The sequence below is a fragment of the Culicoides brevitarsis genome, chromosome 3, assembly GCF_036172545.1.
Source record: "Culicoides brevitarsis isolate CSIRO-B50_1 chromosome 3, AGI_CSIRO_Cbre_v1, whole genome shotgun sequence".
Taxonomy (NCBI): domain Eukaryota; kingdom Metazoa; phylum Arthropoda; class Insecta; order Diptera; family Ceratopogonidae; genus Culicoides; species Culicoides brevitarsis.
Window position 1 is genome coordinate 20,020,664 of NC_087087.1, and position 15,248 is coordinate 20,035,911.

Here is a 15,248-nt window from a genome sequence, read left to right on the forward strand (position 1 = left end):
AAATCGGAGGGGGCGATAAAAATGGATATATTGAATATTGAATTCATTCGCCTAAATAAAAGAGTATAAAATATTTTTCAGTTAAGCCGCTCAAATGAAACTCAAAAGTTTTGTCCAAAATTTAAAAAAATGGGGGCATTTTTATTTTAATTTTTATTTATTATTTATTTATTTGACAAGTAAAGTCATTATGTCTTTTACATTAATTCTAATTACATAGTGTCTTAAATTTATTCTTAATTCTATTCATAAAAGTAGCCCTGCTTACACTTTCGCTATAAAAATTCTTATATGTATTGAAAATTCTAATTTAACCGTGTATTTTTTTAGTTTCAAGTTTTTTAATACTTTGGCTTAATTTTTTTTTTCTTTTTAACTTTTTGTCCCATGCTTCATTCATGCCGAAAATCCAATAGGGCAAAATAAAAAAAAAAGTTGAAAGTTTCATTAAAAATAAACCGTTTTTTAGTCTTCTTTCAAAAAATCCCAAATTCCCAATTTTTTTTTGATTAAAAAAAAATAATTAAAAAAAATTATTAGTAAAAAAGTACTATAAAACTCAAATCACTAAATCATGCAAGAGAATCGTTCTTTTTATGAAAAAGGATTGTTAAAAAGAAAATAAACTAGTTATGTGTTGTATATACTTGAAGAAAAATAAAATAATTACGAGAAAAACATATCTTTTTCTGTAATCGACCTTAAAAATATTTTTAAATTTTAACATATTTAACACAACAGTAATAAAGTTCTCTTTAAAATAATAAAAAAAAAATAAAACATCAATCAGAGTAGACAGCAGGAACATCAGGTAACTACTTTTGTTGATCTTCCACTTGTTTGTATAAATAAATAAATTTATTACTTGTTCTTCTTTTGTGCTCCCTGCTTTTGTGCCACACATCCGACGCATTATTAGTGGATATTCACATAATAAAAATATACAATAAACGGTCCAATAATGTTCACAATAATATAGTAATACATTTAAGTAAATGTTATGCGATGATGTTAAACATATAAAAATGAGCAAATAATGTATGCGTTTTTTTACTTTACACACTTTGCTTTTGCCTTTTACGTTTGAAGTGGTTAAGAGCACAAGAAATGGAAGAAAATCAATGATAAATTATGTGTAACATGCAGTAAATATGGTTAACAACTAATTAAACAATCAGTAAATAATACATCAAAATTAACCGTTAAAATAAAATTATTAATATTTTTTGATAAGCATGACATTATTGAGCGAATTTATTTATTTTTTTTTTGTGCATGAAGAATAAGTCAAGTTTTTTATGTACTAAGCAAAACCTCTTTTTGACCTCTTTTTATCGACACTGCGAATATTCATTTAATTTTGCAATAATTTTATTGAGTAAAGACACTATCCCGCTGTGCAACCAAAAATTAAAAATGCTCCCAAATTCTTTAATTCGTTCCACATATATACAATATCCTCCTTCATCACATTAACCAAATTGTGATATGACCACATGCTTTGTTTTTACTGAATGCATTTGCTATAACCAAATTAAAAAACGAATACACAATCAGTTATTAAAGAAGAAATCCGATTAAATATTTATGTAAACAAACCTAAACGCAATTTTATAACTTTTGTCTTTCATAAAAATAAATGGAAACCTTACGAAAGTTTCAAATGAATGTGTGAATGACTGACATTCACCGCTCTTCAATCAATGATATCTTTAAAAAAATGCCAACATTAAATTGTATAACTAAGAAAACTATCAATATTCTACAAAACGAAGCTGTTAAAAAATGTCAATTTTTAATTCAATCTCAAACCACACCGAAGTCACACGTACCAGAAATTTTAAGTTGCAAATTGAACAAATTTTGTAGGTGTACGTATCGTTGCGTATCATTATTTCTTATGGTGCAAACCAAATACTTTTTTATATTAAAATAATGTTAATTAGATGTATGAAATTAATTAATTACTAATGAAACTGGTATGAAATAGATACAAAATTGATGATAAAAAGCTCTTTTTGACAATTTGAAAACAATTCAACTTAAAATTTTGTCACTCCTTATATCTGTTTGTTAACTGGCCATTTCCATTAAATATCTTTTAACACCTCTATGTCTAAGTATGTTTAGTTATAACTAAAAAAAAATATAATTATATTTTTGAATTTATCCATAATTTTTTATCACTTTTGGAAATGAGCTTAAATTTTAAAATAGTGTTTCTTGATCAATTAAGGGAAATAACAACTTGCGTTAACATATTTTTCATACTTACTGAATTCTTTGATTTTCATAATCTTAAAATATATTTATAAATTATATTATATTTGGACACCAAAATATCACAAAATCCAGTCTCATCTACATATTTGATGATACAACTAACACATTTCAAAAATTTTCTCGTCTTGCGATTTTTGTTGCAAGTCTTTGGAGAAAATATTCCTTCATATCAAGATTACGCAAATTGTCATAAATCACGATGCAATTCATCCTTTATTCTTTAATACATAACTTACTTTGAGCGAGTACATATAAATATATACTTAGATACCAATACAGTTAGTTTCATCATTCACCTTTTCATTTGATAGCATTCGTTAAAGTCTTTTACATTTTTTGTCAGATATTTCATTCAGAATTTATTTCTGACTTTCCACTGATTGAAGTAATGATTACATTTTGCAAGAGGCATCTTTTACAAACTAATGGATGTCATTTTACCTTTATTTAAAAAAAACTAGAATTTTCTTCCAAGTTTCTTTTATATTATGGATACAAAAAACTATGATATTTATGCATGCACGAGTTACCACAAAACGATAATTCTTCAATTAATTTTATTTTGATACAACGACTATCAAAAGCTGCAATATGTTTTTTTTTGCAACCGCACTGATCCATCATTATTACCTCAAAATTACGTGCAACTAAAAGTACGTTTTATTCAAGATGAAAGAAAAATGTCAGAATTAAACAAGTTCAAACTATCTTCCTCTCATTCATTTCATTATTTTATTTTCAATCAACGTGCAGGGCTCACGACGTTTCTCACTAAAAATACTGATTTACCCATGATTTAATCAAGCAAAAAATGATTTCTTTTATTCGCGAGCCCTGTTTTCATGTTCCTGAGTTATTTATATAATTATTTACCGCACAGGAATGAGAACACAAATATTATAGATATACGGACTCTACGAAAGCACTTTATTTTATGCAATTATCTGTTATTATATGAATATTGAACTCTTTCTTCTTCTGTAAATCTACAGATGGACCAGAAGTTAGAAAAAAACCATTGCTCGTTAACATGCAAAAATAATTGACTATGTCAAATGTCGTCTAATATTAAAGAGACATGATTTATTTGAAATATTTTTCTAGATGAATAAATCTACACTACTTAAACAAATGTGGTAAATAAATGATAAAAGTAAACCATGATATTTTTTACGTTTTCACGCCATTATGAAACTTGATATTCTTTAATGTTTTCCGATATTCAGTGATTATAAAAATCAAAGTATGAAAAGAACAAAAAAGATAAGAATAAAGCTCATTTTCAAAACTAGATTATTATCTCAATAAATTTTATTCATAAATGATACATGTATAAAATACCTAATTAATAATAAAATAATGCCCATCGTTGTACTCATGAGGGTTATATAAAAAATCGAGCTATTACGACAAGAAAAACTACTCACTATGTTTCTTATGAAAATTAAAAAACTAAAAATAAACTTTTTTTGTAGAGAAAATTGTAAGTTTTTTTTTTATTAGAAAAAAAAATTACCGTTCAATTTATTACAAAGAATTTAATGAATAGTTTTCAAACATATATTGTTTATATTTAAAAAAAACTGATTGTCACAAATACTGGAAAAAGTTGTTAGATACACTTTCGGTTTTGTTAAATCATCTTTATAAAGTGTTTTTTTTATGAGTTGAACGTTGAAAAATGCTCTAAAAGATCTTACTTGCAGATAACACATTTTGAGTATTTCACAATAATTTTAAACTCACTTCAAACGATACTTACAAAAAATACAATTCTGTAAGATAAATCATACATTCTGAAAAAAATCACATTGAGGTTCGTCACTTAATTCAGGAGGTCTTTTGTAAGAAGATGATACATATAAAACAAAATTAGGTTATTAGTTGGTTTCATTTTAAAGCTTAACGACATACCTACGTGATTTTTAAACAACTTTTGCAACGTTCAAACAAAACGGCAAACGAAAAATGACTCAGCTTTTGAGATTATGATGGTAACGATTTTTGCAAAAACTGAGTTTTGCTGATTATGTAGTAATATTTTCATATAAAACTATGATAAAAATTATTTTGAGTTGATTTTATTTATTAATTAATATTTATTCTTAACATACATTATTCGTGATTCATTTTAAAAGTTTTTAGAATCTTATCATAAGAGTAAAAATAAAACACCTGTAATTTAAAAAAAAGACGTTTCTGCTGCGCCGCATCAAAAAAAGTTGATTTTTTATATAGTAACATAAAAACGTATGTTTATTCTGCGTTTACATGCATGCAATACGCCTTTTATTCAGTTATGAATTCTTGGACTTCGGTGTAAACATATATTAAACGCATAATATTTATAAAGCCACAATTTTGTTCGACAAAAGCAACTACAACATCAACTTTATTTTTTTCCCTTTACATCTTCAATACAAGTATACGTTCAACAAGTTTGATATACATTCTTACAAAAGAGCTTGTTGTAAACAAGCATCGGAGTTACTTGAAGTGGTTACATGATGGGCACTAAACAAAACAGCAGCAAGAGTAATAAGTTAATACTCAATATTTCATTCTTTTTCATTCATTTCTGTTTTGCTCCTTCTCTGCTTTCCAGTCAGTTGAGATTTTTCGCTTCCTCTGTAATAAAATGAAATAGTAAACACATGTACATTCGCTTATAACACACATTTATTGTTGATTTATGACGAATGGACATTAACTATAGGAAATAAAACATGAAGTATCAACCTAAAAGAATTACAACGGTTACCTTGCAATTTTGATGATTTTCATAAAAACTAAAAATTATGTCCACAAAAAGTCATATTGAAAAAATACTTATTCCCTGTTTCGAATCTTTTTCTTCTGTAATATGTTTTTGTGTCTACCATATCAAAATGTTCAGTAAAACTGCGATCACTCTGTAAATACATTTAGCTGTTTTTTTTATTTTCTTTAATACTTTGTTTCTTCTCTTTAATTAGGTGCTTGAAATATGTTAAAAATTGTTTTAAGCAGATATCAAGGATTTTGAATAGCATACAAACAAAAAGAAAACATAAAAATACCAAAGATGCATGAAATATCGTCCACTAATTAAATTTTTGCACACCAACCACACAAAATTTAAATTCGCAAATTAATTTCATTCTCCTCTTGTGAGTCGTTCTTAAAATTTTGCATAGTTACGGAATTTTTGAAAATGATTTTTGTTTTTACTTAGCTTGTTTTCAGTACTTAAATCTTTTTCTTAGGATCAATTTTATTCAAATTAATGAAACAAACTAAAGCTTGAAACTTGTAAAATTATCCACCAAATGATGTGATCAACAAATATTCAGCTCAATAATATAATTTAACAGAATCAATGCAAATTCAGTGCATTAATGATTAACAATGTAAATGTAAACAAACATAGTCCAAACGACACAAATTCGGCTAAAATTATAAATTACATAACTAATTTTTTGCTTGGAAAACCAGATTTTTGTACAAAATTTATATATATATATATATATATTTTTTTTTTTTTCAGAAAATGTAACAAATAGATCTCTTTCTTTATTGTAGGCACATGTTGACATTTGCTTATAATCAAGTTTATTAAACCTTGAAAATGCAGGTGAATTGGCATATGAAAAATATCCAGTGAAAGTGAAAGAAGATCAGATATCAATAAAAATTTGATTTGCCAAAACTATCAAAAAATGCATAACAATCGAAAATTAGCATTTTTCTTTGTATGGTATCGCATGTGAATGTGTGGCTAAATTTATGACCGTTCATCTAATTTGGTGCAATATTAGGTATACAAAATGTTGTGTATATGTTTTCGTATATTGTTGTAAACATGTGTTTCTAGTTCATCTGCAAAAGATACAAAATTTTGATATTTTTGCACATACGAAAATTGCATAACTCATTCGGATGTACATCATAAGTCTTTTTTGTGAATTTTGTGATGATTTTTGCATTGTCGGCGATAAATTATTGAAATGTATTCATTAGAAAGGGAAATGCACATTTGATATAAATATCGAAGACAAAGCAGTAAGGATCATCACATTCGGTTCAGTGTTTATCAGATAAACAACTATCATTTCAAAAACTGTTCATCAAGTATTAATATGAAGTTTTTGATTGTGAGTTATATCAATCGCATTGGGATTCCATTCAGTGTGTCTTATGCTTACCATTTTGCTTTTTAGGTCCTTTCAGTCGTTGCTTTGGCAGCAGCTCGCCCTGGCGGTATCGGCCATGGTGGAAGCTCCGGAGGATTCCAAATTTCAAATGGAAATCAATTCGCAGGACAATTGTTCCAATTAGTTCCAAACGGAGGAGCTGGTGGCGGAGCAGGTGGATTCAGTGGATCATCTGGTAGCGGATTCAGTGGATCATCTGGAAGCGGATTCGGCGGATCATCTGGTAGCGGATTCGGCGGATCATCTGGTAGCGGATTCGGCGGATCATCTGGTGGAGGCCAATTGTTCCAACGTAAGTTAATAAACGAAATTGATGAAAATCAGTAAATTATAAAACGATGTTGCATAAATATAGTTGTTGCTGAAAACGGAGGTGGAGCCGGAGGCTCATCATTCGGAGGAGCTGGTGCTGGAGGTTTCGGTGGATCATCGGCTGGAGGATTCGGAGGTCCCTCAGTTACCCAAGTTACCAAGGATATCTATGTCCATGTACCACCCCCAGAAGGGCCAGAAGAATTCGAAGGTGGACGCCCTGGAGGTGCTGTCAACCGTAAACACTACAAAATCATCTTCATCAAGGCTCCATCCGTCTCCATTCAACAGCAACTTGCTTTGCAAAATGCTGCTGGTGGCGAAGAAAAGACAATCGTTTATGTTTTGGTCAAGAAACCCGAGCTTGCTACTGAATTGGAAGCCGCCAAGAAAGCCAGCAGCAAGAATAACAAACCAGAAGTTTACTTCATCAAGTACAAGAGCCAACGTGAAGGTCAAGGCAATGCTGGAGGTGCTGGAAGTGGCGCAGGAGCAGGAAGCGGCGCAGGTGCTGGTGGTCAATTATTCCAACGTAAGTAATAAGCGTTAATGATTTCTCATGTATTAACACAAACTACTACAGTTGTTGCTGAAAACGGTGCTGGTGCCGGAGGTGCTGGTGGTTCATTTGGAGGTTCCGGATCATCCTTTGGAGGTGCTAGTGGATTCGGAGGATCTTCTGGATCTAGTGGAGCTGGTGCTGGGGCCGGAGGATTATTCCAACGTAAGTAACTTAAATTAAAAAAAAAAAACCTGAAACCCTTTATCATACATGCTTTTCCCTTTTTTAGTTGTCGCTGAAGGTGGATCCTCAGGTGGTGCTGGAGGCAGCTCTCATCACGGCGGTGGCTATAGTTCTGGTCCAAGCAGCTCTTATGGACCTCCCCATAAAAAGTAAATTCAAATTCATGGAGACTCACTCGTTCAGAAGGACCCTAAATTAAAACTAAATGTGATATCCTACAAAATAAAATGACAACCCTACTAATCAAAATACGGTGAACACAAAACTCCTCAAAGTTAACTACATCTATCTGAATTCTAATATATAAGCATTGTACTGATGTGATCCTTAGCGCGATTTGTTATTGAATTTTTAATATTATTTTTATTGTTAATTAATTTAATTGTATTAACGATATTGATGTTGAGACAAAACATATAATACCGAATAAATTGTTATTTGTTGATCCCATAAAAATATTTTTTTTTTATAAGGATTTTCGATTTTATGTAGCAAACAAATTTGTTCTTTATTTTGAAATTGCAATGGTTTGAATTTGAATACTTTAAAATTAAATTTATATGAATCTCCAGGTTCAAATTATTAATGTTCTAAGAACTATTTGAATTATATGATTTAAAGATAGTCTCTACCTCAGCCCATTCGATTTTGGGCTTATTGTAAATAATTGGATTGAATTATAAATTTAGTTTAAATATAAAAATAAATAACAACTCCAAATAATTTTTTTGGGTTCAATAAGATTATTTTTGTGTATTCTAAAAGAAACTGATTTAATTTTTATTAATCAAGGAAACTTGAATTGAATTTAATAATCAGGCATTCCAGCGCTTGAAATCCACAAAAAAGCGTTTGTTTCAAAGTCATTTTTTCAGAACTTTGTAAATTAAATTGAAATTTCTAATTGAATTTCTCAAATATCAGAGCGTCTATTTTTCATAATATTTTGAGAAATTTAAACATTTAACTATTTTCAACTTTAAAGAGTGGTGTTTGAAATCCACACAGCATTTCTGAACTTTTTTCAAACAAAATTTAATTTTAAATTTCTCCTCAACCCTAAAAATTAAAACGAAATCGTTTAGCAAAATGATAAATTTTCTGTTTTAAATGAATATTTAGAACTAAAATATATTTTCAATCTGATGATGTCTACATATTTTGTTTTCAAAATTATTTTTAAAAAAGTTTTTTGAAAAATCTTCATCCCTGTAATTGATGATGAATAAAACTTTTGCTAAATATTTATTTATTTTTTTTTTTCATAAACTTCAAATTTTAAACGTTTTTTACTTTAACATTTAAAAGCCTATTGAAATTTTAATATTTAAAAAATGTGTTCTAAACAGATTGAAAAGGCGTTGTGAGATTCATCACTCAGAAAAGAGCCTTCGATGGTACCTCATTTTGATTCCGTTAATCACGTGATTGGTTTAACGTCTTCATTTGAAAGCGGAAAAATACGATTTTTATTTTCAGATGATCTTATTATTTATAAAATTTTAGTTTTGTTTTATGCCGCTCCAAATTTTTTTCTATATTTTTGTCCCATGCCCCATTTCAAAAGCCGAAAATCGAAAAATTTTAAAATCGAAATTATTTTTAAAAATTTTAGAAAATTTCTTGAAAAATTATGGAAAAAGGCCAAAAAACGGTCAATTTTGATGAAATTTTCAGCTTTTTTTTTTTTTTTGCCCCACCCCCATTTTAAAACAAATGTTTTGGGACAAAAACATCGGAAAAAATTTGGAACGGCCTTACGCTTGATAAAAAAAGTAAAATTAAAAGATGAAAAACGTAGGAGATTTATAAAAATAAAAGAAGGATCAGTTCATTATAAATACTTCAAAACATTGTAAAAACTCACTTAACTTAAAGTATCTCATTCAATTAATAACAGTATTAGCATTTTGAAAATAAAAAAAATATTTTTATGGGATCAACAAATAACAATTTATTCGGTATTATATGTTTTGTCTCAACATCAATATCGTTAATACAATTAAATTAATTAACAATAAAAATAATATTAAAAATTCAATAACAAATCGCGCTAAGGATCACATCAGTACAATGCTTATATATTAGAATTCAGATAGATGTAGTTAACTTTGAGGAGTTTTGTGTTCACCGTATTTTGATTAGTAGGGTTGTCATTTTATTTTGTAGGATATCACATTTAGTTTTAATTTAGGGTCCTTCTGAACGAGTGAGTCTCCATGAATTTGAATTTACTTTTTATGGGGAGGTCCATAAGAGCTGCTTGGACCAGAACTATAGCCACCGCCGTGATGAGAGCTGCCTCCAGCACCACCTGAGGATCCACCTTCAGCGACAACTAAAAAAGGGAAAAGCATGTATGATAAAGGGTTTCAGGTTTTTTTTTTTAATTTAAGTTACTTACGTTGGAATAATCCTCCGGCCCCAGCACCAGCTCCACTAGATCCAGAAGATCCTCCGAATCCACTAGCACCTCCAAAGGATGATCCGGAACCTCCAAATGAACCACCAGCACCTCCGGCACCAGCACCGTTTTCAGCAACAACTGTAGTAGTTTGTGTTAATACATGAGAAATCATTAACGCTTATTACTTACGTTGGAATAATTGACCACCAGCACCTGCGCCGCTTCCTGCTCCTGCGCCACTTCCAGCACCTCCAGCATTGCCTTGACCTTCACGTTGGCTCTTGTACTTGATGAAGTAAACTTCTGGTTTGTTATTCTTGCTGCTGGCTTTCTTGGCGGCTTCCAATTCAGTAGCAAGCTCGGGTTTCTTGACCAAAACATAAACGATTGTCTTTTCTTCGCCACCAGCAGCATTTTGCAAAGCAAGTTGCTGTTGAATGGAGACGGATGGAGCCTTGATGAAGATGATTTTGTAGTGTTTACGGTTGACAGCACCTCCAGGGCGTCCACCTTCGAATTCTTCTGGCCCTTCTGGGGGTGGTACATGGACATAGATATCCTTGGTAACTTGGGTAACTGAGGGACCTCCGAATCCTCCAGCCGATGATCCACCGAAACCTCCAGCACCAGCTCCTCCGAATGATGAGCCTCCGGCTCCACCTCCGTTTTCAGCAACAACTATATTTATGCAACATCGTTTTATAATTTACTGATTTTCATCAATTTCGTTTATTAACTTACGTTGGAACAATTGGCCTCCACCAGATGATCCGCCGAATCCGCTACCAGATGATCCGCCGAATCCGCTACCAGATGATCCACCGAATCCGCTTCCAGATGATCCACTGAATCCGCTACCAGATGATCCACTGAATCCACCTGCTCCGCCACCAGCTCCTCCGTTTGGAACTAATTGGAACAATTGTCCTGCGAATTGATTTCCATTTGAAATTTGGAATCCTCCGGAGCTTCCACCATGGCCGATACCGCCAGGGCGAGCTGCTGCCAAAGCAACGACTGAAAGGACCTAAAAAGCAAAATGGTAAGCATAAGACACACTGAATGGAATCCCAATGCGATTGATATAACTCACAATCAAAAACTTCATATTAATACTTGATGAACAGTTTTTGAAATGATAGTTGTTTATCTGATAAACACTGAACCGAATGTGATGATCCTTACTGCTTTGTCTTCGATATTTATATCAAATGTGCATTTCCCTTTCTAATGAATACATTTCAATAATTTATCGCCGACAATGCAAAAATCATCGCAAAATTCACAAAAAAAGAGTTATGATATATGTATATCCGATCATTTTTTGTGTTTAAGGTAGTTTTAGTGAAAGATTTAGATAAATAAGCTGCTTTTTTAAGGCACAAAATTTGTGTTATACATGTCGTGTTTTTTTATTACGACTGTTTTAATGCTTAAGGATCAGTATAAATCCTGTATTATCACAAAGTTAAGTACAATTAGTCCTTTAGTTAGTTTGTCCTTGACTAATTTATTTATCAAAAAAAAAAAAAAAATGGCCAAACTTAAAAAAATACTCTTTTTGTACATTTTTTGTTCCACCTTATTTCATATAAATAAATTAATGTTTATGTACTTTTTTACTTTTGAATAAACCGCGAGCTCATTAAGAAATTCCTAAAAGAATTCCAATATAAAATACGAGTCACACATTTATTTGACTCTTAGGTACATTTAATATATTTTATATACAAGTGGACAGAAAAACACTCAAATTGGTTCGATCGATGAAATTCAATCTACTACCTGATGTGTATGTTTTATGATCATTGAGTTAATTTTTTTCCCGCATTTGAAAAATTTCAACAATTGTCATTTAATTTTCCTCTTATTTTCTTTTACTGCAGTGTTTTAATAAATATGTATAAGGCTACAGTAAAATTTATTACTATAAAATATCACATTAACTATTATTAGTCATTCACTCAATCATTATCTGATGAATTGTCATTTTATTGATTGTTACAAAAGACTAAGTTGAGAAAGAAACACAGGGAAAATATTTTGTAGAATGTTCTTGTCTTCTTCTTTATTCCTTTAAATAAAATAATAAGAGACAAATCTTCTGTCATTTGAATGGAGACATTTCTCGTTATTTTAGTATATGCGTCATTCATTAAATTGACAAAGTTATTGTTTTTTAAAACAAACTAACATTCACCGTTTAACATACATGTGATAAAGCCACACAACGGTATCATTTATTGAAGCTCCTACATAAAATTATATACGTATGGTATTTGGTATGGTATACGTATGGTATGGTATTTGGATTTCGTAAAAGTTTTTTCAAATGCTTTTTTTATAAAATGACTAAATTTAAGCCTGTTTATTAAAATTTTTGTTATTTTCATAAAGAATACGATAATTTCGAAAACGATAATTTAAAAATTTAACTATTTACCGCATTTTTTTTTTATATTTTTAGATTTAATGACAAAAATACAAAATATTTCTTATGGACTAACAAATAACAAGAAGTAATCAAATTAAATCTAAAATTTCAATAGGGGTGATTCCCACTTCAGCTAAAAGCTGGTTTCGGGAGCCCAAAGACCCTTGATGAGCGTCTGTGTGTATGTGTGTGACTGGCATGGGAGGGTGCGTCATGCCCTGGTTGCCCTGCTGCCCGGGAAGAAGGAAAGCTACAGTATTCGAGTGCTAGATTGCTACAGTTTGAATGGGAAAGAGAAGTGATTAAAAAAGTTTTCAAGAACGATTAGAAATTATGAGCGTTTTGAGTTTGGATTTGAAAGATTGGAGGCTCGGAGCGTGTCTTAAAGTGGATGGGAGGGAGTTGAAACAGTTCACTCCTTCGTGAAGCATCCCCCAGCGACCAACGTTTGTACGGGAATTTTTGGAACTCTCATAAAAGAACGTCTTCTTGTTTGATGGTCGTGCGTTGTTATTTTTTTTTTGAACATAAGAGCACAATCGCGATGTCGTCTGTCCGTCCGTCTTTGTTTGAATTAGCATGTTTGGCGAATTCTTTTCAAATGACAGATTTGACTGCATATTTAAAAAATAGAAAAAAGTAGTCGTCTAAAGAAAGACATACTATACCGCATTTTGATGTTGCAGATGTAATATGTATGTATTTTTCACATTTTTTACACTTCACAACACAAAGGACTCCCCACACACCTATTGTGCACTCATAGTTTCCATAGGTCTGACATAGGTCTAATCAGGGGCAGACTGGCCATATGCGCAATTTGACCGCTTCGATTTTTAGCAAAATATAAGAATTAGTGTTCTTCCGTTGGAAAATGTTGTCGATGAAAATTAGTGGAAAACTTCGAGAAAACTCGGAAAATTCATGGAAAATCTTGAAAAATTTTTAAATGTTCAGGGGAGTCTTGTGTGTAAAATGAAAAGTAAAATTAATGAAAATCTTCGGTAAAATTCAGAAAATTCATGAAAATCATGGAACTGAACACATTGAAATACGGTCAAGAAATATGGTTTCATAAATAAATGCAATTCATTCTCGTTTTTTTGATCCTATTAGATTATAGTATTCAAATGAGACAAGAAACAAAATTTATTTATTTATTAAAAAATTATTAGGTATATAAAAATACAATAAAGATTATAAATAAATAATTTCGACCAATTTTGTACTCCCTGATTTTTTTTTCTTTTTTCTCATGTAAGTGAAAGCCAAAAAGTTTGCTTTCAGTAAATATGTACATTTTATTAGGATTGTGATATTAAATTATCAAGACAAATTTTGTTGATGTATGAATTATACTGCCAAAGAATTAGATGGTCATCCCATCAAAATAAAAAAAAATCCGGAAATAGAATACGATACAGCTCATCTCTTCACTTTGAAGCTACATATTTATAAAAAAGCTGCTACTAATTGATTAGATGATCGATTATTTATGGCTACTTTATTTAATGACACACATTTAAATAAACCAGATAAAGCTTTTAGTTAGTCTTTTCCCATGATTTATCTTCTGTAAGATACAAAAAATTCATGATTTATTTTTCGTTTGTATAAAAAAACGCGCACTTACATACAGAAGAAGTAAGTAAACAATAAAACAGAAGAAAGACAAAAATATAATTTAATAAAAAGAACAATAAAACCTGTCACACACGGTTAAACTAATTTATCAAGCTTTTAAAATGTTAACAAAATGAACTTGTGCACTATTTGGCCGCATTCTCTTTCTCACATACACAAAGCAACACAGTTAACATCAAAAGGTGATGACAACTGTTCTGACAAGTATAGTATGACATATAAGCAAAGCCATTTAATTATAATAATCCGTATCATAATAATAATTTTACGATAATATTTTTATTTGTGTTTAAACAATCTGTCTGAATGAACTCATTTGTGTATTTATAAGTTAAGATTATGTCTCTTCTCTGTATACAAGAAATTTGATTAGCTTATGATAATTTAATAAAAATAATAATTTATTGACTCTGTGATTTTATTTTCATCAGTTTTTTTTTTGTAATAATAAATTAAGTTTAAACCAAAATAATATTTAATGAAGACATTTTTCAACTACATACCAATTTTATTGTTCGAATTTATTAAAAACTTTTAAATATGCTTGCTATTTTGAATTCTTTTATTCTTCTATTTTTGTTATAAAATAATAATAGAAAATGTATATTCTTTTAGTATCTGTATTAAATCACAGGAACACCGACTAAGTGTTAATTGTAGAAATATATTCAAATGCTTTTAAATACATATATCAATTATAAAATATTTTATAATATTTTAAAACAACTCTTCTAGTCTAATAAAAAAGGAAAACATTTGTAAAATCGTTTTTGTGATAAGAAGAAAAAAAGCAGAGTACTTTGTGATTTTTAATAATATCAACGGTTTTCAATAAATATAAGAATGTAATTATTTTTGATGAAAAAAAAAAATAAAATTAAGTTACCACATCAGTAACTCAAAATTTATGTTTTATAATGATTAATTAAACTATTGAATGAGAATTTAAAAAAAATAAGTTAGATTTTTTTTCGGGAATGATATTAATTTTTTTATGAATGGATCGGCTTTTAGATAAATTAATAATCCGAACATTAAATCCAGCTGTGCCTACAAACATTATCAAGAAGCCGTGTGCGGATCATTAACACCCCATGATCAGGTAGCTTTAAATTAATTGGTCATACACAATACATCTTGTAATTCAATATAGACACAGAAATGGTTTCAATTGATTTTCGGTATAAATGACTAAAATGGATATTATACAAAAGAATATATTAATATTAT

The 15,248-nt window shown here is 29.9% G+C and overlaps 2 protein-coding genes across 2 annotated transcripts; one reads left to right on the plus strand and one right to left on the minus strand.

Moving 5' to 3' along the window:
• The first annotated feature begins 6,401 nt into the window (after positions 1-6,401).
• On the plus strand, positions 6,402-7,686 carry LOC134835292 (uncharacterized). Its single transcript, XM_063850163.1, has 5 exons — positions 6,402-6,416; positions 6,483-6,768; positions 6,832-7,305; positions 7,402-7,512; positions 7,580-7,686. Exons 1-5 carry the CDS (start codon positions 6,402-6,404, stop codon positions 7,684-7,686), a joined length of 993 nt encoding a protein of 330 aa, XP_063706233.1.
• A 2,078-nt stretch (positions 7,687-9,764) lies between these two features.
• Positions 9,765-11,048, minus strand: LOC134835293 (keratin, type II cytoskeletal 2 epidermal-like). The gene is made up of 5 exons (XM_063850164.1): positions 11,034-11,048; positions 10,682-10,967; positions 10,130-10,618; positions 9,938-10,078; positions 9,765-9,871 (listed from the first exon to the last, which is right to left on the minus strand). Exons 1-5 carry the CDS (start codon positions 11,046-11,048, stop codon positions 9,765-9,767), a joined length of 1,038 nt encoding a protein of 345 aa, XP_063706234.1.
• Positions 11,049-15,248: the final 4,200 nt, after the last annotated feature.

What these genes read in the sequence shown, in the direction of transcription:
- LOC134835292 (XM_063850163.1), top strand. An exon ending in AAGCGGCGCAGGTGCTGGTG is followed by an intron (nt 7,306 to 7,401) that starts GTCAATTATTCC and finishes CTGGTGCCGGAG; the next exon opens with GTGCTGGTGGTTCATTTGGA. An exon ending in GGCCGGAGGATTATTCCAAC is followed by an intron (nt 7,513 to 7,579) that starts GTAAGTAACTTA and finishes TCCCTTTTTTAG; the next exon opens with TTGTCGCTGAAGGTGGATCC.
- LOC134835293 (XM_063850164.1), bottom strand. An exon ending in TGGAGGCCAATTGTTCCAAC is followed by an intron (nt 10,619 to 10,681) that starts GTAAGTTAATAA and finishes GCATAAATATAG; the next exon opens with TTGTTGCTGAAAACGGAGGT. An exon ending in GGCCGGAGGATTATTCCAAC is followed by an intron (nt 9,872 to 9,937) that starts GTAAGTAACTTA and finishes TCCCTTTTTTAG; the next exon opens with TTGTCGCTGAAGGTGGATCC.